Source organism: Vicia villosa, linkage group LG5 (assembly GCF_029867415.1).
Source record: "Vicia villosa cultivar HV-30 ecotype Madison, WI linkage group LG5, Vvil1.0, whole genome shotgun sequence".
Taxonomy (NCBI): Eukaryota; Viridiplantae; Streptophyta; class Magnoliopsida; order Fabales; family Fabaceae; genus Vicia; species Vicia villosa.
The window spans coordinates 14,617,438-14,641,911 of NC_081184.1; the positions used below are offsets into that span (position 1 = coordinate 14,617,438).

Consider the following 24,474-nt stretch of genomic DNA (forward strand, 5'->3'; position numbering starts at 1 on the left):
GGGTGCTTTTAAGTTTTAGTTGGATCTTGTTTTCGTTTGTTCTTGATTGCAGGTATTAGCCACGTTTTTCTATAGCTGAATCGTAGTAAAAATACAAGCAAATTCATAGCAAAATTTCTGTGGCTTTTGATGGAGAAGACGATGCACGTGGTGTGACTTAAATGGTTGGTCAACAAGTCAGCGTTCATTCCCTAATCCTGATTGGTTCACTGACGATCCCAAGGCTCACGCGTTGACTGTCTCTCTGATCCCATTCGCCTTTTAATTTTTCATATTAATTATTTTCTGTCCATTCCTATGTCAACTAACGATGCGCAACACAGTTGGAAATCCAAAGAGATGTGTTTCCGTGATGACCTGGGTTCGATCCCCAGGATTGACAACTTTTTTTAGAAACATTCCAAACACGGATCCAGTGCTCACGCCCAGTATCAGACCACCGTACTCCCTCCAATCATCACCATTGGATCACGCTCAGATCAATACAACACACACAAAGACTGTAGTGCACCCTGAACCCTCACAGGTTGCCTACACGAATTAAAGCTAAGTCTCTTAATTGCTTCTTTTTCTTTTCTTTTTTTTTAAATTCTATTTAATGATTATTTCTTTTCTTTATTTCTTTAATTTATTTTTTCTATAATTTGTTTTTTTTCATTTATAAAAATAATATTACATTGTGATAATTATTTAATCGAAAGCTCGTTTTTTTCTCGTAATATCAAAATGTCTTTTACAATAATAATTTAATTAAGGGTTTTAGTTAATAATTATTTTGGGGCTAATTAAATGTTTTTATGCCTTAAAACCCTGATTTTTGTCATGATCACTAATCACTGTCACTGTTATTGGTAGGTGTTGTTTAAAGCCTTATAAACCTTGTGGGGTCACAATAAGTTTTCTTAAATAACTCTTTTAGGGATTAGGGCTTGTAAATTTTAGGGTTTGTAATCAATTAGGGTTAGATCAGTGAATGCACTAACCTTTTCCCTTCTTTGTGCAAATTTTCAGGGTTAGCCAAGATCTTCCGACTACGCGCCAGGGCTATCAAAAAGCTAAGTTCTGATCCTCTTATTTATTATTTAAACTATTTCTACCTTTTATTTTAATTTTTGCCTTATGGCTTGAATTATGATTGGTTTCAACTGTCAATAATTACTCATACACTTACCGCTATCATTTTCCGTCTAAATTCTCAGATGATCAGAGTCAATCGAGGGTTCGAGGAGGATCAAGGCGTTCAAAGATTTTTTCTATTTATTTGTCTGTTACCCTATAAGGTTTTTCTTCTGCCTTTTAATTCCCCTTCCCCGCAGGTGTTTATTGTAATAGCGTAGGAATTTATTTTCTGCCTTTAATTTCCGTAATATTAATTGCTGTGGTTAGTAAATTAGGGAGTGCAAGATCATCAATTAAACGTTAGATCACTAACAATACAAGATAAATATAATCGAATTGAATCACGTGATTGTTGCACCCACACACCTTTAGGGTAGCCTCTCTTGTTGTTGCCTGTTGCCTTATTATTCGTTGCCTGTTGCCTTTAAGTTGTTAAAATAGTCAAGTCCCTCGATTCTGAGGATACCTAAAGCAATGTTGCCTTCAAAGTTATTGAAACTCCCTCGAAGTTGTCTCGGAAAAATAAGATGATTGTCCGATTGCTAAGGTATCCTTGCATGATGCCTAAAGATAAAAAATGACTATTATATCCTTCCCTTAGATTACCTGCCCTCTTTATGGCAAGGGACAGTCTTATGGCGAACGATTACTCAATGACCCTTTCAAATCCAATTGAAAGACTTCCTACCCTCTTATGGTATGGATAGACCCTTTCGCCCGAAAAGCTAAAAGAACGATTTTTCAAACTTAGGGTAGTTGCTACTAATTGCTTGCTCTAAAAATCAAAACTCTTTTCCCACTCTTTTTCAAATCAAATTCAAAAAGACTACGCTTATTTACAAGCTAAAGTTCTTCTTCAAAGTTTTTACTATTCACACACGACACTCTTTCAAACATTTCAAAAAATTCAAAAGTGAGCTAAGCAATTAAGAGCCCATGGATAACCATGGATGCAAAGGGTGCTTTACACCTTCCCTTTGTATAACTTATCCCCCGAACTCAAAATCTTTTTAAAAGTCCTTTTTCTGTTCTTTTAGCCTTTCTTATTGGATAAAATAAAAGTCGGTGGCGACTCTTGCTATCCGCACATTTCAAATAAAGTCAGTTCACCGTATTACAATATGCAAAACGCACAACAACAACATCGTTTAATCTTCATGATCGATTTTCAAGATCAAGAATTAGCTGGTTGAACATATCCAACCGCTCAGCCAACACTTTGTCTTCAATCATCTTGAATGAGTACAAAGCTTGTTTCAGGTAGAATCGATTTACCAGTGATTTGGTCATGTACAAACTTTTAAGTTTCACCCATAACCCTGATGCTGTCGTCTCCTTCGATACCTGTCGAATAACCTTATCACCAAGGCTCAACAAGATTGCAATGTGGGCTTTCTCTATCATGGTCGTCTTTTCTTTTTCGTTAACGCAACATCCATAGTTACCGATCCCTTCAACGCTTCCAGACAACCCTATTGAACCAATAGGGCTTTCATCTTCAGACACCACAAACTGAAATCGTTGACTCCGATGAACTTTTCAATCTCATACTTTGTTAAAGGCATCTTCTCCATGCTCACCGCACCACCTTGTTGTGAAATCGATGCCTTGATGAGCAAAGTATAAATTGTTCCTCTGTGATCAAGAAACACAAATGGGTAGAAAAGATGATAAAACAAGAAGGACAACAAGGATTCGTCATAACTGCTATTCTTTACTTTCTCTTTGATCAAGATTACAAGTGTTACAAGAATAACAGATAACTCTCTCACCCTAAATTAGGATTTGAAGTATGCAATGATGAGAGACTAGTATGCTATTTATAATAAACCTAACATACAAAACTAATGGACTTTTTCACAAATACCTATTACAAGCTAACTTAGTGTACAAGCTAAATTAAACAGTTAGACATAACAAACAGACCCAATTTGAAATACTAACAACCCTAGCATTTCGACCCCCTCATACTAGAACACACTTCGACTACAGTATATAGGTCTTTGACACCAGCATGTGAACATACTTCGATGACATGCATAAATCCTCCTGAACCAGAAGCTACTTTTCGATCCACTAGAGTTCGATCCAATTCTCACAGTTAGATTACTACAAACCATAATTTTTTTCAAAGTTTATCATTCACCACCATTATTACTAGTAGACCAATAAGTTCATGTAATTTTAAGACTAATTGTTATTTCTTATTTTCTTTTGTATCATTTCCAACTTACGTATTTTTTAAAAATAATGTGTTTTGTGAATTTTTTTTACTATTATTAAGTGTTACGGCATATGAATGAATTGTGTTACAATTTTTTTAATGTGGATCACATTAGTAAATAAATTTGACCATTGAAATCAATTATTTTTATTGTCAATGACTATGAGGTGTTTATTTCATCTTAAGCATTAAAGTGGTTAATAAGAATGACAATTCATCTTTGTAAGTACAATTTATCAAGAGTTGGAAAATTTTATATTCTGAAGAGCAATGAAGACAATTTTTTTACTTAAATAAAATGAAGACTAACTTAAAATTATTTTAAAGTTATCTAACAAATTAGTTTTAGAATGCAAGTGTGATATTATATATGCATTTGGTGGGACAAATAGTGTGTAAATCATCCAGTTGAGGACTTTTTGTTATAATCAAAATGTTGAAAAGGGTCCCCATTTTGTCATATGGTGTGAGGATACAATTCTGTATTTAAAACACATTACTCTTTTTATATACTCTATAATCTACTACTCCTCTTATTATTTTTAGTCCTATTAGAATATCACACATCTTAACTAACTATAAGCTTCCTTTCTTCTATATAATATACACATTCCATCAAACTTACATTAATTCATTCTATCAACTCATTTTCTTTCTCTTCACAAACTTGAGAATTAGCATACTGATGATGAAAACAACCAAGAAACTCCAAACAATGGCGTCTTCTGAAAATGAGGGCGACGCGTTCAACAATCTCTTGGACGATTTGGTATGTCACATACTATCCTTTTTGCCAACAAAAATGGCTTACAGAACATCTGTTCTATCTAAGAGATGGGCTTTGATTTGCACCAAGATCCTCGACCTTCACTTTATTTTACCAAAGATTTCAGACCCTACGTCGTCCCGAGAAGTCCAATCTGTATATGCAGTTTTCTTGAGACGCAATAATGATATAAGAAAACTAAGCCTCGATAGTGACAATGGCTGCCAACCACCTGATGTATAACACTGGGTCTTAAAGGCATTAGATCTCAAGGTCAAGGAACTTCATTTGGATTTGAATCTTGCTCGACCGAGTTTCTTGCCACTCAAGCTTTCTATATCTGAGTCACTCGTCGTCTTGAAACTGGGAGGGAATATTCAACCGAAATTCAGTTATTGTTCTAAAGTATATTTTCCGAAACTAAAGATTCTTCATCTCATATTTCTTGGTATCAAGTGCTTACAGCATCAAGTTGAGTTTACTCTCTTTCCTTTTCTATCTGGTTGTCCGCTTCTTGAGGAATTTCTTTTACGCGACGTCCTCGTGAATCAATCCATCAAAATCTCTTTTCCATTATTGAAGAGATTAATTCTTATTTTGCGTATGTCTCCTGATGTTCCCGGCGACAAAACACTTCAAATTAATGTCCCATCCTCACTTGAAGTTCTCAATATTTTTGATGTTGGTAGTACTCACATCAAATATGAGTGTATAGATTTCTTCAATGTTGATCAAGCTATCCTTTACATCAATAAGCATCCAGATTTTGATAGTTTGTATCAACTCTTGAAAGGAATTTCTAAAGTCAAATCATTGTTTCTTGGTATAGCAACAGTTAAGGTAAGTTTCATAATCTTTTTCTTTGAAAAACAATATGCAATTTTTTAATTTACAATTTTGTTATCTTTTATGCAGTTTCTCAGCATGGAGGATAATCTCGAGAAGCTAAGCCGTCTTCCCACTTTTTCCAATCTATTATTTTTCGAGGTTCATATATCTGAGAATTGCAATTGGAATATGCTCGTTAGTTTTCTTCAAAACGCTCCTAAACTTAAGAGTTTCGTCATTGAGGTATGTGTAATGTATCAAGTTTTTATATTCATCTATATATCAGTTCAGTTTGTAAATTCTGACAGTAACTTTTGGGCAGAAAAATTATGAGAGTAAAAAGGATGGAAAATTGGGTTGGGTTGTACCAGCCGAAATTCCAACATGTCTTTCAACAAGTCTTGTTACATTTGAATTTAGAGGAATTCAAGACATGAACACTGAGTTGGAGTTTACGCGATATATCATAAATGAGTCAAGTAAGTTAGAGAAGGTGAAGATTTTAGCAACAAAAAGATTGAAAAGAATAAGAAAAAGTTTACGCAAGGGGTCAAGGAAATCGCCTGCACTATTATTGGTATCAAGTTTGCACCACTCTTTCTTTTCTTCAATACTGATTTTGTATATACAGAGATAATGTTTATGTTTATGTTTGTGATTTGTTTATTGAACATTTGTTTCAGGATATTAGGTCAGTTTGAAGATGGAAGCATTCGAGGATTCAATCAAGAGTTATTGAAAGTCATAGAAGCAGATTGGTTTGTTGCATAGAATTCTGCAGTGATGAAGCAGAAAGTTAGATATTGTATATAGAGTATGTTTTTGTTGTTGGTTGTAATAATCTGACTTAGTACCTTAAATTCTTCAAAGTAGAGCAATATAATGAATGCTGTAGAAATATAATCATGTGTGAGGCTTGGATGCTAAAAGTCCAATTTGAACTTGTTTATTTATAGTCTGCTACAAACCAAAACAGTTCAAGATGATAATGAGCTTATTTCTCAACTTGAAGTGTTTTCAACTATAAACAGCTTAGCAAGAGTTATAAATGAGATGTTGCTGCGAAATGATGAAGATAATGGATAGTTTTAGATTTTGAAGTATCACAGATAGCTTCTCAATTTGGATCTTATAACAAAATTAAGAAATATTGTCAGTACACTTAGGATATTCAATTGATATACTGAACAAAAACAGCTGGAAGTAGCAAAACTTTTCAGATTCACAAATGTTTGTTTTGATCTTACGGTAAGACGAGTCAAAAGTGATTCCAGATGCGATTTTCACACTCAATTCCTGCATGTTGAATTACTCGATACAAAATACAAGCAAGATAACCAATATGGATATGAACTATTGAACCGAAAGAGGACAAAAAAAACTTAGGCATTGTCAACTTAAACTGTATAATAAATCAATGATATGCATGAAATATAAATTAAACCCTAGCTAGATTTAAAAGCAGAAGAAGCACTGTGCAAAAATATTGTTAACCAACATTACCAGACTTTAGACCAGTATTCAAATACAATCAAAGGCCGAAAAGGCTAGCTAGTATTCAACATATTTGACTCGTAAGTTTCAGGAACACGAGATGGAGTTGAAAAAGCTAACTAATGATGCAGAAGGTGATAAGAAAAATAAAAGTCTAATTCTCAAGGCCAAAGAAGAAAAGATTTTGACTCTGATAAAGATTTGATGTTGCTTGTGCAAAACCTCAAAATATATGAAGTACGAAAAGTAGCAAGAGGAGCAACACAAGAATGAAGGAAGATCCTCATTCGCTAATATATTTTTTCAATGTGGAAAGAAGGGACGCATAAGACCTTGATCCTGCAATAACATGTTCAAGATTATTATTTATCATAATTTGAGAGCTTTAACCATAATATTATAATTATACTAAATTGAATTTAAAAGAAAGACTTAGTATATTTTTACCAAGATTAGTATTTATTCACTGCATTGTCATGAAGAGTATGAGAATCATCATCTGCCTTACTTTCCTGTACATCAACTACATTGCTGAAAATCTCTACCAATTCATTGTTTTTTCTCCAGTAGAATCATCATTTCAATTTATGCACTAAAGAATTGCCAATGACGACGACAACATGACAGCGATTTATGAATCACAATAACACAGCAGCAACATGAATCGCGCAATGGTCAATACTCAATTATCTCACGCACAGTCGTCGCAGATACACGTTAGCTAGGTTGTTTGTTTCATCGTTCCGTAACATTTACAGGATGGTAATAATCTCTCAAGACACCAATCAGCCACGCAAACAAAAAAAAAACACGGTTCGATTGACAAATAATAAAAATAAAAAAATGAGACACGTAGCAACATCTTCAAGGGAAGTATTAGAAACTGAGTTTGATAATTTCGGATTTAGTATCTTGAAAGCCGTGGCATAAAGCAGGTTTATTAGATTGAGACACACCTATTTGATTCCGTTCTGCACATCCCTCTATGACTCTGTCATCTTCTCTTGGAGAAACCACAACATGTTATTGATTTACTCCTCCCTCGCTTACTATGATATAACAACAAATAAAGCTAAATCACATGTCATTGACAGTTTAAAACCAAATATGTTACAGGTAAAAAATGCATAATATTTTTTAGTGTGTGAAAAACAAAAGAGTTCTCACTGTGTAAAAAATTATCGTGAATAATTTTTGAAAGATATGGTAAATTACAATTTTGTTTGGCCCGGTCCAAAATTAACCGCAAAGTTGGATTTTAGTTATTGAGAACTGTTGATGATAACACATCTACAAGCTCACAATTTTAGGAGCTTTGTGGTACCCAGTTTACCACATGGAGCTTTAAATCATTCCTTGTATTCCATCCCTCGCAGAAAAGATTTGACTGTTCACATGCAACACGCAACGGACAAGGAGTGGTCTTGTAGGGATTTCTCGCTTAACCCAAAATTTCTAGTGATTCCTCGCTCAAACATTACAAAAATGTAAAGTGAAAATGACATTTTTCATCATCCAATTATTCACACGAACATGAAAATACCAAAAATTTACATCTCTCTAAGCCACCCATCCTTATATCATTAGGACACTACTTCCGAAAGATCCCATAAGCCAGATCACATGCGAATTCTATTAAGACACAACACTCTTATTTGACTAATATCAAATATATCGTATACCTAAACGAAGAAGGTCAAGAAGATCCATATTGGCAAAGAAATCATTCTGCCAAATCAATTTAGACATACGACTCATGGACATCTCTCTCTCTCTCTCTCACATAAACCTCAAACCTCCCTACCAAGATTACCTTTGTGCCTCACAAGATCACTCCAAATAGACCTCTTATCTAAGTAGACACATTTAGAATAGACATTTACCTCTAAATATTTGTATTTAACATATCTCTATTGAAGACATACATAATAAAACTAGAACCCACAAAGGTGAAAAAAGAAGTTCCTTTGAAACAACACTAAAAAAAAAGCAAACTCGTCTTGTTTTCTGTAGTCATTGTAAAACTCTAATCGCGAAAGTAATTACCCCGAAGGAAATGTAATAACGAGGTAGAAACCTCACTAAGCTTAATTATTTTCTAGAATTACCACAAAATCAAGATTATATTAGGCATAATAATGTCTTTCACCCTGTTCTTCTTAATAAAACCTCATAGACCCCTCACATTTAAAAACCTACAATTATCAGGGACACCTTCTAAACTCCCAATACAATTTATCATGATGATCTCTAACCTTTAAAACCTCCAATCTAGCAATCTCACTCTCATCATCTAACTTAAAATCTAACTTTAAAAATAGCAACCTTGTCAAATTTTAAAAGTTAACTCAGGAATTTAACAAAACTACTAACTATGTATGATCTTTTAGAGAAAAATAGATATTTCTTATATGTGATTTGCTATTCAGACCCATATTATATACATTTGGTGGGACAACATAAAATACACATGGAACAAACAGTGTTAAGTCCTCCAATTGAGAAATTCTGTTATAATCAAAACTACTACTACTCTTATTATTTTTAGTCCTATTTGAATATCACACATCTTAACTAACTATAAGCTTCCTTTCTTCTATATAATATACACATTCCATCAAACTTACATTAATTCATTCTATCAACTCATTTTCTTTCTCTGCAGAAACTCGAGATTCAAGAATTAGCATACAGATGATGAAGACAACCAAGAAACTCCAAACAATGGCGTCGGCGTCTTCTGAAAATGAGGGTGACACGTTCAACAATCTCTTGGACGATTTGGTATGTCACATACTATCCTTTTTGCCAACAAAAATGGCTTACAGAACATGTGTTCTATCTAAAAGATGGGCATTGATTTGCACCAAGATCCTCGACTTTCACTTCATTTTACCAAAGATTTCAGACCCTACATCGTCCCGAGAGATCCAATCTGTATATGCAGTTTTCTTGAGACGCGAGAATCATATAAGAAAACTAATGCTCGAGAGTGACAATGGCTGCCAACCACCTGATGTATACCACTGGGTCTTAAAGGCATTAGATCTCAATGTCGAGGAACTTCATTTGGATTTGAATCTTGTTCGACCAAGTTTCTTGCCACGCAAGCTTTCTACATTTGAATCACTCGTTGTCTTGAAACTGACCGGGAATATTCAACCGAAATTCAGTTATTGTTCTAAAGTATATTTTCCGAAACTAAAGATTCTTCATCTCCGGTTTCTTGGTATCAAGTGTTTCCAGCATCAAGTTGAGTTTACTCTCTTTCCTTTTCTATCTGGTTGTCCGCTTCTTGAGGAATTTCTTTTACACGACGTCCTTGTGAATCAATCCATCAAAATCTCTTTTCCATTATTGAAGAGATTAATTCTTCTTTTGCGCAAGTCTCCTTATGTTCCCGGCGACAAAACACTTCAAATTAATGTCCCATCCTCACTTGAAGTTCTCAATATTTTTGATACTTGTAGTACTCCCATCAAATACGAGAGTATAGATTTCTTCAATGTTGATCAAGCTACCATTTACATCAATAAGCATCCAGATTTTGATAGTTTGTATCAGCTCTTGAAAGGAATTTCTAAAGTCAAATCATTGAATCTTGGTATAGCAACAATTAGGGTAAGTTTCATAATCTTTTTCTTTCGAAAAACAATATGCGAGTTTTTTCTTTTATAATTTTGTTATCTTTTATGCAGTTTCTCAGCATGGAGGATAATCTCGAAAAGCTAAGCCGTCTTCCCACTTTTTCCAATCTATTATTTTTTGAGGTTCATATATCTGAGAATTGCAATTGGAATATGCTCGTTAGTTTTCTTCGAAACGCTCCTAAACTTAAGAGTCTTGTCATTGAGGTATGTGTAATGTAATGTATCAAGTTTTTATATTCATCTATATATCAGTTCAGTTTGTGAATTCTGACAATAACTTTTGGGCAGAAAAATTGTGAGATTAAAAAGGATGGAAATTCGGGTTGGATTGTACCAGCCGAAATTCCAACATGTCTTTCAACGAGTCTTATTACATTTGAATTTAGAGGAATTCAAGACATGGAAACTGAGTTGGAGTTTTCGCGATATATCATAAATGAGTCAAGTAAGTTAGAGAAGGTGAAGATTTTTGCAACAAAAGGATTGAAAAGAGTAAGAAAAAGTTTACGCAAGGGGTCAAGGAAATCAGCTGCACTAATATTGGTATCAAGTTTGCACCACTCTTTCTTTTCTTCAATACTGATTTTGTATATACAGAGATAGTTTTTATGCTTATGATTTGTTTATTCAACATTTGTTTCAGGATATTAGTTCTGTTTGAAGATATCGACGCATTCGAGGATTCAATCAAGACTTATTGAAACTCATGCAACCAGATTGGTTTGTTGCATAGAATTCTGCAGTGATGAAGCAGAAAGTTAGATATTGTACATAGAGTTTGTTTTTGTTGTTGGTTGTATTAATCTGACTTATTAGTACCTTCAAAGTAGTGGAATATAATGGTGTAGAAATATATGTTGAGTTACTGAACTTGTGTAGAAATATAATCATGTGTGAGGCTTTTGAAGTATCACAAATAGCTTCTCATTTTGTTTATCAGCATCTTGGATCCTATAACAAAACTAAAAGATCAGTACACTTAGGATATTCAATTGATATACTGAACCAAAACAGCTGGAAGTAGCAAAACTTTTCAGCTTTACATATGATTGATCTCATGGTAGGAGTAGGACGAGTCGAAAATGATTCCAAACACATAAAAGACGCGTTTGTTTTTATGGAAGAAACTTGCTAGACACGCTTTGAATTTATGGTACTGCAGTACTCAGTGTTTTGGGACGTGAGAAATGAAAATCCAATGCAATTCAAACTGGGATGATAAGCATATAATATAAGAAAATCGAAGTGCTGACCATCAAAATGGGATCCATGGATGGATAATAAGCATATAATAAAGCCAAAACACTAAGAATACAATGCAAGTTAGTTGTCTGTCTTATTGCAAAATTGTTTCAAGTACTACCATGTTCTACATTTCTAAATTCAAATGCATACAAAAAACAGAAAAACTGACTTAAAATTAGGTGGAGTTACGAAAGATACTTTTTTTTAGTTGTAGGAAAGTTGCAGTTTACCTCTGATTCAACCAAACATGGAAAATTGCAGTTTTTAATTCTACAATAAACTCGACAACAACATTCATCTCCAGTAAAATAAAGATTCAGTAACATACAGATACATCTTAAAACCCTATTTGACAAGTAATTCACACACAGACAAATTCTATTTGAAAAACACAAATATTATAGAAAGGAGGAAAATCGGTTACCTCTGGAAGAAGAAATGAGATCAAGAAAGTTCATATCAAGTTTAGGTGTGGACCAAACATGTTTCTGGAGAAGACATAGAGTTTTTTAGTAGTCTGTTTTCTTAATAAATTCCCACTTGTTACAAGAATCACATGTTATTAGGACTTGTTAAATGTGAAATTAGTGGTTCCTTTGTTTTCTAGTTTATCAGTTACTTGCACTTATTTATAACTATATTTCAAGTCAATAAATTAGTATCCAAATTGTGCAGTAAATTATTCAACTTTTTTAACATTTGGTACCAGAGCTCCCTAGGGATTGAGTTGAAAAAGCCGCAACTTTCACTCTTTCCGCAACAAGAGTTGTTTCAATGGCTTCTGAAAATAGGAAGCTTTGTGCAACCTACTATTCCACACTTTGACGGGCACTATGATCATTGGATTATGTTGATGGAAAATTTCTTGAAATCCAAAGACTATTGGACACTTGTGGAAACTGGCATCATCGTACCAGAAAATGAATCTGCTTTGACAGAAGCACATAAAAAGACATTGAATGATCAAAGATTGAAGGAATTGAAGGCAAAGAATTATTTGTTTCAAGCAATCAGCCGTGTTATACTGGAGGCCATCCTAAAGAAGGACACTGCTAAAGACATATGGGATTCAATGAAGAAGAAGTGCCAAGGTACTGCACGGGCAAAACATGCACAGCTCCAAGCTCTTTGTAAAGAGTTCGATATTCTTCACATGAAGGAAGACAGTCAGTCAATGATTATTTTTCAAGGAAGCTGTCCATTGCAAACAATATGCATATTAATGGAAAAAGATTGGAACATGTTGGAGTCATTGAGAAAATCCTTTGTTCAATGACACGTAGATTTGATAATGTGGTGTGTTCCATTGAAAAATCAAATGACATTGATAATCTTTCAATTGATGAGTTAAAAAGCTTACTATTAGCTCATGAGCAAAGGATTATTAGCTATGTTGTGGAGGAGAAAGCCTTGAAAGTTGTTGCTCATGAAGGAACCATTTCTCCGGGAAGAGGATGTGGGGGATTTTAAGGAAGAGGTAAACGACGTCAAATTTACAATCAAGAAGCACAATTTGACATGGAAAAGATGGAGTGTTATCAATGTCACAAGCATGACCGTTATCAATATGTATGTCATGCCAAAGAGAAGGAAACAAAGGTACACTTTTATGAAAATGAAGAAGAATTGCTCTTGATGGCTTACACTGACAAGGATAATTCACTAGGTAATACTTGGTATTTAAATTCGGGGTGCAACAATCACATGTGTGGAAACAAATTTTGGTTTTATGATTTGGATGAAAGATTTAGAGAAACTGTGAAGCTTGGTAGCAATTCTTGTATTTCTGTCGTGTGAAAAGGGATATTAAATTCCATGTTAAAAATAATATTATCCATACAATTTGTAGTGTGTTTTATATCCTAGATTTGAAAAGTAATCTCATTAGTATGGGACAATAGCAAGAAAAAGGTTACATTATCATCATCAAATAAAGCAAGTGTCAAATTCATCATTCTGAGAAGCGTCTAATAGCTGCAGTAGAAATGACATCTAATCGTCTGTTCCCTATACACATTCATCATAGTATCCAAAAGTGCTTCTCCACAAGAGTGCAAGATCCAACATGGTTGTGGCATCTACGTTGTGGTCATTTGAGTTTCAAAGGCTTGAAGACCCTATATGAGAAGAACATGGTGGAAGGACTACCCAATATCAACAATCCCATAGAAATGTCTTAAGATTGTTTTATCGGTAAACAATATCGTGATTCTTTCCGACAAGCAAAAGCATGGAGAGCTGCGAAAATTCTACAATTGTTGCATTCTAACATTTGTGGACCAATCAATCCAACCTCGAATGAAAATAAAGGTACTTCATTACCTTCATAGATGATTATAGTAAAAAAATACGGGTTTATTTTTTGCAGGAGAAATCTGAAGCTTTTACTGTTTTTAAAAGCTTTAAGACTCGAGTTGAAAAGGAATATGACAAGTGCATTCATACCCTTCATACAGATCACGTCGGTGAATTTAACTCACTTGGCTTTGCAAGTTTTTGTAAATCACATGGAATATGGAGGTAGCTTCCATCTGCATACACACACTACAACAAAACGGTGTGGTTGAAAGAAAAAATCAGAAAATTATGGACATGGCGCAAAGCATGATGGTGAAAAGGGGTATTCCAAAGACTTTCCGGGAATAAGCGATCAAGTGAAGCACTTATATACTCAATCGAAGACCTACCCTTGTTGTGAAAAACAAAATGCCTCAAGAAGCTTGGAGTAATGTCAGACCTTCATTTGACCACTTCGTAATTTTTGGGTGTACACCGTATGGCCATGTTCCGAACGAGAAGATAACAAATCTTGAAGATAAGAGTGTGAAATGTGTCTTTATTGGAGTTAGCAAAGAGTCCAAGGCGTACAATGTAACACCCTAAACCTTGCACATAATTATCAAAGAATTTAATTAAATAAATACAACCACTTAGGGTGTCACACACAACAAACACGACCTGCTCTGTAACACGGGTTACAACAAAATATTTTAATGCATACATTTGCACTTAGGACGTTTACACATCATTAATTCATCTGATTTGTCCTTAAGGATACAGGGGCGGTTCTATAGCCCAGCAAGCCCGGGCACGCGCCCGGGCTCAACCCCTATTTTCTTTGTATTCCCCTAAATTTAATAGCCGATTTTTAAACGAAACTAGGGGCAAAATTAGTAAAAATAAAGGTGTAAAAATTAAAATAGATGAATACCCAATGGTCCAGACAGGCCCAACCCAATTAATTATTTATAACTTAAAACAGAAATTGAAAAAAACAAAAAACAAAACAGTACCGCAAAAACCCTTTTTTTGTCTCTGAACCACCCCTGCTGTTGTCTGTTCTTATTCCTCTCGCCTTTACGTTCCAGCTAGCACTAACAAGGTAATATACTTCTCTTTCTCTTAATTTGTCTTATTAGTTATTAGTATTATATTATAATATAACAATAGTTCAATTCAATTTACATGTTCCAATTTATTTTCAATTTCATATAGGTCAATATCTTGGTTTAACATGTATTATCTTGCGGTTTCATTTTTGTATGACCAGGTGGGTAGGTTCAGCAATGTTCAAAAATGCTACTGTATCTTTATGTTGGTTTTGAAAATCTCTTGGCACATCTTGTTCTTAGAGTATTCTTTTTAATAAAATTTTTCCTTTTCCAACAAAAAAAAACATAGTTCAATATAGGTCAATTTTACATAGTTTAATTTAGAATGAATGATAGTTAAATTTTTCTTCTAATATTATATTGTAGTTTTTATTTTAACAGAAACTCTACTCTATTTTTTTGGGGTTCTAATATAGTATCAAAGATTTTGGTTAATTTAATAGGTCATTCATAATAATAAAATTCTCTTTTAATTTTGTGGTTATGAATTATTTATTTTATTTGATTATTCGGTCTTGTCAATTTGCGTATTATAAATTGTTTAATTAAAAATTCGTTTCACTAAATCATTAAATTTCAGAGATGAGGAGGTTTTTGGTTCCTAGAGCAAGTATTGAGAAAGTGAATGTTAAGCAACCGGAAGTCGAAGTAGAAGAAACACCCCCTAATGTGGCCAACGAGTTTAATCCAAATGAGATTGTGCGTGATCTAGGATGTAGGAAACAAATTCATGAGTATGCTCCGGATATTCAAGACCAAGTGAGGAGGGCATATATATTGAAGGGTCCAACGCAACCTGATTTAGCAAGATTTCCTCGTACTCAATTTGGGAAGTATTCAAGAGCACTTTGTAAATCATGGTATAAGAATTATACATGGATTGAATACAGTGAGTCGAAGGATGCAACTTATTGTTTCTATTGCTTTCTCTTTAAGCCGCCCGGGAGGGCCGAACACTTTGGTTATGAAGTCTTCAACAAAGACGAATTTAAAGATTGGAAGCATGCATCTAAAGGCTTTAAAGATCATATTGGTAGTCATGATAGTAAGCACAACTCATGTGTGAAGCACTATGATGATTATAATAATCAAAGACAAAGTGTGACAAGTATCTTTGCTAGAGCAACTAGGGAATCAGAAGAATTGTATAAGATCCGTTTAACTTGTTCTTTAGATTGTACTATATATCTCTTAGCACAAGGAATTGCTTTTCGTGGCCATGATGAAAGCTCTACTTCTCTAAACAAGGGAAATTTTAGAGAGATGGTGGATTGGGTAAAATCTAATGATGAAAAAGTAAGAGATGCTTTTGATCGTGGTCCAAAAAATTGCACTATGACTTCCGGTGACATTCAAAAGGAGCTTGCAACGTGTTGTGCACATGAAGTTACCAAGGTGATTATGGAAGAGCTTGGTGATAGACAATTCTCTGTGCTTATTGATGAGTCACGTGATATATCTGTCAAAGAACAAATGGCGGTGATGTTGAGGTTAGTACAATGAGTTTGTTATTGAAACTACTACAATTATTAACTTAAACTTGTAAATTTCATTCAAACATAGACGAATACATTTAAATTTTTACTTATTTTTCTAGGTTCTTGAACGACAAAGGGAAAGTTGTTGAACGATTTATTGCTCTACATCATGTCAAATATACTACATCTGAGGCACTAAAGGATGCTCTTTATGGTATTCTCGATCGTCATATGTTATCTATTTCAAGGATACGAAGGAAAGGATATGATGGGGCTTAAAATATGAGAGGTGAGTTTAATGGGTTACAAAGAAAGATTCTAGATGAAAACCCTTATGCTTTCTATGTCCATTGTTATGCTCACCATTTGCAATTGGTGGTTGTGTCCGTTGCTAGTAGTTGCTCATCTATTCATGATTTCTTTGAGTACATCTCCTTGATTGTAACCACAACAAGTGCATCTTGCAAGAGAAAGGGTGCTTTGAAGGAGGCACAACACCAAGATATTTTGAATAAACTTGAGAGTGGTGAGATATCTCAAGGAAAGGGCTTGCACCAATCATCTAGTCTCGCTAGATACTAGATGGGGTTCACATTATACTACCTTGATTCGTTTGGATCAGATGTGGTCCTCCGTGTTAGAGGTGCTTAGTATTGTTGATGAAGATGGACGTGGACCACTCAAGCGGCGGGTTTAATAGAAAAAATGGAGAGCTTTAAATTTGCTTTCATTTTGAAGCTTATGTTAAAGTTGTTTGGTATCACTAATGAACTTTCAAAAATCTTGCAAACAAAAGATCTTAATATTGTGCTTGCTATGGAATTAGTTGATGATGTTAAAGCTCGATTGGCTATATTGAGAGAGAGTGGTTGGAATGATTTATTTAGTGATGTCCAAAAATTTTGTTTTGCTCAAAGTATTCCGGTGCCAAATATGGATGAAGAAATACCGGTTCTGGGACGTTCAAGAAGAGAAGGGAGGACTGTCACTAATCTTCACCATTACCGTGCAGAGATTTTTTATGTTGCTATTGACAAAATATGTGTGGAGATGAATCACTGGTTTTGTGAAGGAAGTAACGTTGTGCTGGATTGCTTCTCATGTCTTGACCCCAAGAACTCTTTTTCCAAGTTTGATGTTGATAAGCTTGCTCGTCTTGCTAATATTTATCATGCAGACTTTTCTGATGATGACCGTGGAACAATAAGGGAGCAACTTGAGACTTATGTACATCAACTAAAAAGGCATGCTTCTTTTACTTCTTGTGAAGATGTTCAAAGTTTGGCTATGAAGATGGTTCAAACTGATAAATATTTGGTATTTCCATTGGTTTACAAGCTCATTGAGTTGACTTTGATATTGCCGGTGTCGACAGCATCCGTTGAAAGAGCTTTTTCAGCAATGAAGATTATCAAGTCTAATTTGCGCAACAAGATCAACGATGTTTGGTTCAATGACTTGATGATATGTTACACCGAGCCGGAGATATTCAAGTCACTTAAAGATGTTGATATTATTCGAACATTCACCGCAAAGAAGTCTCGGAGAGGGCATTTACCTGTTAATTTTATTTAGCACACTATTCGTAGGTGAGGTTTCATCTCTCTTATGTAGCACACTTTATGATTATTTATATATTGTCACATGTAACGTTCAGTTAAATTTTTTGCCCAGGCTATATAAAATTTATGGCTCCACCACTGTAAGGATGTTTACGACATCTAACTCAATAGGTGTCATCAATAAAAAACCATATTACACTCATAGCATTTCTTATAATATATTTCTTATAATATAAATTAAAAAATAATTTATTCATGATACTAACTCAATAAGTATTGTTTACATGATATGATCTAGACTATGAGGTAGCTATTTTGAAAGAATAGACTAACCTTTTCACTTTTATTACATTTTTATTAATCAAACAAATTATATTAGGATTATTATAGTAACAAAACTAATTCTTTACTTTTTAATGCACTCAACACTTGGGAAGATTAGCCGGTGGAGGAGGCACCCTAGTTTCAGGAGTAGGTCCATTCTCAACCTCAAAAGCCATTGCTAATCCCCATGGCAAATGATTTTCCAAATGACAATGTACAAACCAAACACCTACATAATGTTCAAAGTAGAAGATAAATTAATCATAATTCATATGTAATTAATCTAAATTTGAAATTTGAAATTTATAATTTAAATTAAATTAAACCAACCTGGATTATTTGCTTGAAATCTAAGAACAGCCCATCCTCCAACTGGCACAGCAACAGTGTTACGCATTTGAGGATCAACCAAATTAAACTTTGGTTCATCTCTAGTTGCATTATAATTCCCAAAACCTTGAGCTAAAATATGGAAATTAAAGCCATGAATATGAATAGGATGATTCTCTATTCCCAAAATAGCTGTATTTTGATACACAATCTGAAGTGTTGAATTCCATTTTAATGTCTTCACTTTTGTGGATTTTGGTGCAAATGCAATAGCAGTACCATTAAGTGTAAGCAAGTTAGGGTCAGTATAATTGAACTCAAATGGTGGATTATCTGGAAAATTCTTGGTGTACACACCACTAATATTTTTGTAAGATGCTTCCAATAATGAGGCACCTCTTCCCTCTGGAAGAACAAAGGATTCATTATTCATGTTAGCGGAAAGTCGCGAGTTAAACGCTTGACAACGACCCGGTCCTGGATTGATGCATTCTTCTAAACCAATTCCAAATGTAATGAACATATGTTCATCGACTTTGCGTGGAACCGGAACCCAATGCCGACCACTTGTCAACCCTGTTTATACAAACAAACTGTTTAAATATAAACCCTAAACCTTAAATCCTAAATATAAACAGATCAATATATATAGTTATTTATCATACCTGTAATGTTGGTGTAAAACTTGTGAGCCGTTGCGGTATCATGTGAATCAGGTAAAATCGGCATTATAGGTGTTCGTGTTACGTTGGCACCATCGTAAACAACAATTCCTCTAGTAGTTAAGTTTGCGGTTCTGACATTTGAGGAACGATATGGTGTGGCAACCATGTAATAAGAACCAACAGCTTGATTGGTTTTTAAGAGAACATCGACGGTTTGACCGGGCGAGATCACAACAACATCTGTTTCATATTGGTTTGTGTAGACAGCATCCAAAGCCACAACTGTGAAGTTATGGTTTGCTATCTTAAAGAAATGTTGTTCCTCGAGTGCAGCGTTGATAATACGTAGTAAGTAGGTTTTTCCTCGTTTCACTTTGAGCTTGTAAATCGCTGAAATATAAATAAAAAAATGTTATTGGTTGTTAGTAAAAGTTATATGTTATGTTCGTTTTCATGCAAGTATTTTTCTGACAGATATATAATTTGAACATGCACTGAAATCGATAACGACTAATAAAAACTTACGTTCTTGAGTACAATTATACAAATCACCAAGAAAGCCATTAATTGAGGTCGCATTTGATTCTTGTGGGGAGTTACCGGTATCGGTTGCATTTCTCTCAACTTCTACAACATTAGCACTCCACCATTCTCCTGCAATTATATTTGTATTATGATTATTTCTCAAGATGAAAATCAAAGTGTCTATATATAGAGAAAACAAAAGAAAAAAAATGAGTACCAAGCAATATGGGGACTTCTTGATAAACCCTAGGAAAGGGGTACAAACGTCCTAGTCGTGGCTTAATGACAATGGCACCATGGACAGTAGCACGTAGGTAAGAAGTGTGAGCATGCCACCAAAGTGTTCCTTCTTGTGCTATTATGTTGAATTTGTATGTATAATTTCCACCTGGTGGAACTGGACATTGAGTTATATACTCTGGACCATCTGCCCAAGGAGTTAAAAATTGTGTGACTCCATGCCTGCACATTGTAAAATGTAACCAAATTTATAATTATTTATAAAATAAAAATTCCACCCATATCATTAGAGCAAAATATTATACTTGTTAAAATGAAATGATTTTATATATTTTTTTTGATAAAATTAAGTAACTTAATCTTTGTTTATTTTATTTATATATATATATATATATATATATATATATATATATATATATATATATATATATATATATATATATATATATATATTTAAATTTATCTTGTTTAAGTTTTATTTCTTTCTTGCCCATAAAGTCTCAGCCCTTTAAAACACTCTTAAACAATTTTTATGTCAAATTTTGTTTGGCAATAAAAAGTCAAAGATTTTTTTAGTTTCTTACCAAACTTTAAGACTTAGCTCAAAGGTGTATCTTATCACTGTAAGTAAATTTCAGTAAAATATTATAGTTATTTTTCATTACTTACAACTAACTTTTTAATACTAAAATTAGTAAAATATCACTTTTTGATACTTTTGTAATGAAAAATATTATTTAACACACTGTTAGTTTTATTATAAAAAGTAATGGTCAATCAACCTTTAGAGCCAAAAATATACCATTAGAGTCTATTTAAAATAATATTTATCTTCTTTTTCTTCATAAATGTAAATAATTTATTTTTAAAAGTGGAATTAAATAAGAAACTACAAAATAAATTTTGTTTTCATCCATAACAATACCTATTTATTAAATTATATAAATTATATATGAATTCTTAAACAGACTAATAAAAAGTCAATAATATATACACCGTGTAAGTATGAATGTGAAAAAAATATATATGAAACATGTAACGAATTAGTCAACAATGATAATTAAATATTCTTGCATTCAAATCATGTATGATAATTTATTTTCTATAATATTTTTATCAAGACTAAGAAGAAGAGAAATATGTTACCAATGAATAGTCATATTGTATGGTGATTTATTGACAAGATGAATGATAACAGTGTCACCCTCTCGAGCATAAAGTGTTGGACCTGGCAAGCTTCCATTCACAGCTGTGATCACTTGTGGACGGCACAAACGTTGAACAGTAACATCCTCAACCTGCATCAAATCATAATTAAAATAACCTAAGTTAATATCATGATACAATAAATTCAAAATTATATAGTTTAACATACGATTAAATAAATATTTTATATTATATTTTTCATGCATAGAGGCTAAGTATGGAAGAAAGAAACTTATTAGTATTTACATTGAAAGTTTGCTCCACAATAGCAGCAGAAGCTAATGAAGAAGCTGACAGAAGAAGAACAAAAGACCATGCAAGAGAAAACATAAATCGTGTCATATTTGTTAAGTTTAATGAATGAAGAAATGTGAATGTTTTGTCTATGTTATCTTCATTTCCAAATTATATATATATATAGAGAGAAAAAAGTATAACCCCTCATATTTGACATTTTCTTGATAACGTGTATTAGGTTTGTGTTGTGTGCTATAATAAAATAAAAACTTTGAATTTTCGTTGGGTTAAGAGTAGGATGCAAATTTCGTTATCACATATTAATATGAATGTAAAAAATGTCCGCAAGGAAGAATAAAATATAAAAAAAAATTGTCAATAGCTTGTAAATTTAACCAAAATCGGAAATTTTGAATACAAATTGGTTCTAAGTTTTGACTTAGAAAAATGGACCCATATCATATATTTATTGTTATGCTAAAATCAATATGATGTTGCATTTTAATTGGTTGTTGTAAGATTTGTGAACATTTACTATTGTCGTAGTAGTTAAAAGATTGATTAGTTATTAGAAAATAGCAAGTTGGTATTTGGTTGTGTACATTGTATATACTATATTGATTACGTGTTTGAGTGGGGTTAATACTAGTTAATATGGATATTTTGTCAAAAAGATAATAATATGTCTTTGTTATGAAAGTCAAAATACAATATTATAAATTGCAAACTTAATTGTATTTTGCGATTTTGGTATTCTTTTGGATTTTGGTATTGTTGGAATATTCTATTAAATAACTAATTTAATGATTATATAATTTAATTTTTTTTAAATTGTTGATTTATTATAATTTAATATTATTATGTGAGTATATATATATATATATATATATATATATATATATATATATATAGGGGATGTATCAAGTAGGAGGAATTTTTAAATAAGAGATAAGAGGATTCAATGCTAATCATTGGATTAATCAAGAGAGAGAATTAAATTATTTATTAAAATATTAATATAATTATTATTTCTCTCTCTTGATTAATCCAATGGTTAGCATTGAATCCTCTTATCTCTTATTTAAAAACCCTCCTACTTGATACATTCCCTATATATATATATATATATATATATATATATATATATATATATATATATATATATATATATATATATATATATATATATATATATATATATATATATATATATATATATATATATATATATATATATATTAATAATAAATTAGAAGAGAATCTTCACAACGCCTATCTTGCATATGAAGAGTATACTTAGGTGTCGTCTTGCTTTCTTTCAAGTATTGAATGTGTTTTTTATAAGGTGGTTGTTGAGCCGATATATGTGGGTGTTTGAGTTCGATTGTTACTTCTTTTTCGTTGCACTTTTTAGAAGGCCAAGCCTAAGAATAGGTGGGATTAGATGTATGAGAATCAGAAGTCCTTGCAACAATATTATATTTTGAAGTGCTAATTTGGAGAGATGCATATTGTCTTGCCAAGTTAGTTGATAGTTTGTTGGACTTTTCTAAGCAAGATAATTTAGGTCATGGGAGAGCTCATATTAAGGAGAAAGATACAAATATGATCTCTAATGTCAAGCAATACTTTCGTACATAAGATTGCAAATGGCTACTTCACAATGATTGTGGAAGTGTTGGAATCATTCAGAGTGCCCCCCTATAATGCACATACAATAAGGTTTTGCAGGTTAAACACTCGTACAAACCACCTCCTCCATTTTCTACCACCTTGTTCTTCAAAGCTTGTCTAGTGGTTGAAGTTGATATTATCTTCAGGTGCATTAAATCATTTTCTAAATGGAGTTCATGTGGTAGAGATAGCTTGCGAGCATAACATATATTAGACGCACTGTGTGGAGAAGGTTAAGCTATGTATATAGATCTGTTATGTGCAATCACTCCAGTTGTTAACATATGGATGAGAGGGAGATGCCCAATGAGTTTGGTAGAGTTTATTGCCTTGTACCATTGACGTTGTTATTAAACCCTAATAGTGGAATACAACCAATTGTTGTGGGCTCTATTTGGAGGTTGTTGGTATCTAAGGTTACAATGAAGGGGGTAAGTAAAGATATGGCAAGATATCTCAATGACTTCCAACTTTGGGTCGGGCTATCGGGTGTTGTTGAGGCCATTTTGAACAAGTAACATAGAAACGGCTCCTTGACTATGCTCATAGTAGATTTCATGAATGCTTTCAACCTACTATATTGATCATCTATATTGTGATAGATGGGGGTGAAATGCCCATCTGTTTACTCGTGGGTTGAATTTCCTTATGGTTAGGAAACAAGGTTATAACTTGGGCATGATCATATTATGTAATCACTAGAGTGCAACAAGGTGACCAGTCAGGGCCGCTCTTTTTTAATCTTGTATTTCATCCATTTATTGATCAAATCACAAATAATTGTAATTATTTTCTCCATGTCAAGTGTCTTCATGATATGATCATCACAGAGAATTCAAAGGAGGTGGCCAGAACCCTTGATATCAACTTAGAGATGGATCAAAGATTAGATCTTGAATTGAATATTTGCAAAACTGAGATCTGTTGGCCTTTGTGTGATTATAGTAAACTTTATGAGGAGTTGTTCCCTTCAGAAATTGGGAGGCTGATATCCAAGATGAAGTTTCTTAAAGGGGTTGTTAGTTGAGATGAAGGCTTTATTGAGGGGTTATCCATGAAGAGAGCGACTATGGCTCTTGAGTTGATTTCTATAGAGCTTTGAATGGTCTTAGTGTGGCAATTCCATATTTTTACCTTATCAATCTTACTAGAAAGGACATTGTCCCTCCTAAATCTATATTTTGGCAAACGCCCTTTTAAGTAAAAGTATTCAGGACATGGATGTAGAATTTGACATGACCATAAGACATAAAATAATTTTTGATTGTGTGCAAGCAACACGTGCTCAAATTTTCTCCTTACTATTCCTATTTCTGGACTAGGCTAACATATGTCCTCCATAGAATTTCATACTATTCTTAAATATTGCATTATGATTCTCTTATTTCTTGTTGACGAATTTTGCTTTGTTTACTATAAGGCATGCTAGGATACATTTAGGGAACAACTGATTTATTGTAGGGAGCTTCTAGACTTTAAATACCAATGTGACTTTGTTAGGGATGTCTAATTTGA

General features: G+C 33.3%; 5 protein-coding genes across 5 annotated transcripts; 4 read left to right on the top strand and 1 right to left on the bottom strand.

The window, feature by feature from the left end:
- Positions 1 to 4,058: 4,058 nt before the first annotated feature.
- On the top strand, positions 4,059 to 6,023 carry LOC131604265 (putative F-box/LRR-repeat protein At3g59230). The gene is made up of 6 exons (XM_058876717.1): positions 4,059 to 4,112; positions 4,368 to 4,949; positions 5,025 to 5,180; positions 5,260 to 5,558; positions 5,621 to 5,695; positions 5,894 to 6,023. The coding sequence occupies exons 1-6, from the start codon at positions 4,059 to 4,061 to the stop codon at positions 6,021 to 6,023; spliced, it is 1,296 nt and encodes a 431-aa protein (XP_058732700.1).
- A 3,132-nt stretch (positions 6,024 to 9,155) lies between these two features.
- LOC131604266 (F-box/LRR-repeat protein At4g14096-like) lies at positions 9,156 to 12,796 on the top strand. The gene is made up of 6 exons (XM_058876718.1): positions 9,156 to 10,052; positions 10,130 to 10,285; positions 10,370 to 10,624; positions 10,725 to 10,736; positions 12,036 to 12,417; positions 12,486 to 12,796. The coding sequence occupies exons 1-6, from the start codon at positions 9,156 to 9,158 to the stop codon at positions 12,794 to 12,796; spliced, it is 2,013 nt and encodes a 670-aa protein (XP_058732701.1).
- A 2,504-nt stretch (positions 12,797 to 15,300) lies between these two features.
- On the top strand, positions 15,301 to 16,475 carry LOC131604267 (uncharacterized). The gene is made up of 2 exons (XM_058876719.1): positions 15,301 to 16,208; positions 16,316 to 16,475. The coding sequence occupies exons 1-2, from the start codon at positions 15,301 to 15,303 to the stop codon at positions 16,473 to 16,475; spliced, it is 1,068 nt and encodes a 355-aa protein (XP_058732702.1).
- Positions 16,476 to 17,012: 537 nt separating this feature from the next.
- LOC131604268 (uncharacterized) lies at positions 17,013 to 18,085 on the top strand. Its single transcript, XM_058876720.1, has 2 exons — positions 17,013 to 17,664; positions 18,057 to 18,085. Exons 1-2 carry the CDS (start codon positions 17,013 to 17,015, stop codon positions 18,083 to 18,085), a joined length of 681 nt encoding a protein of 226 aa, XP_058732703.1.
- LOC131606324 (laccase-7) lies at positions 18,054 to 21,450 on the bottom strand. The gene is made up of 7 exons (XM_058878573.1): positions 21,295 to 21,450; positions 20,989 to 21,140; positions 19,820 to 20,064; positions 19,603 to 19,731; positions 19,078 to 19,467; positions 18,413 to 18,988; positions 18,054 to 18,311 (listed from the first exon to the last, which is right to left on the bottom strand). Exons 1-7 carry the CDS (start codon positions 21,388 to 21,390, stop codon positions 18,181 to 18,183), a joined length of 1,719 nt encoding a protein of 572 aa, XP_058734556.1. The 5' UTR covers positions 21,391 to 21,450; the 3' UTR covers positions 18,054 to 18,180.
- Between the last annotated feature and the right edge of the window lie 3,024 nt (positions 21,451 to 24,474).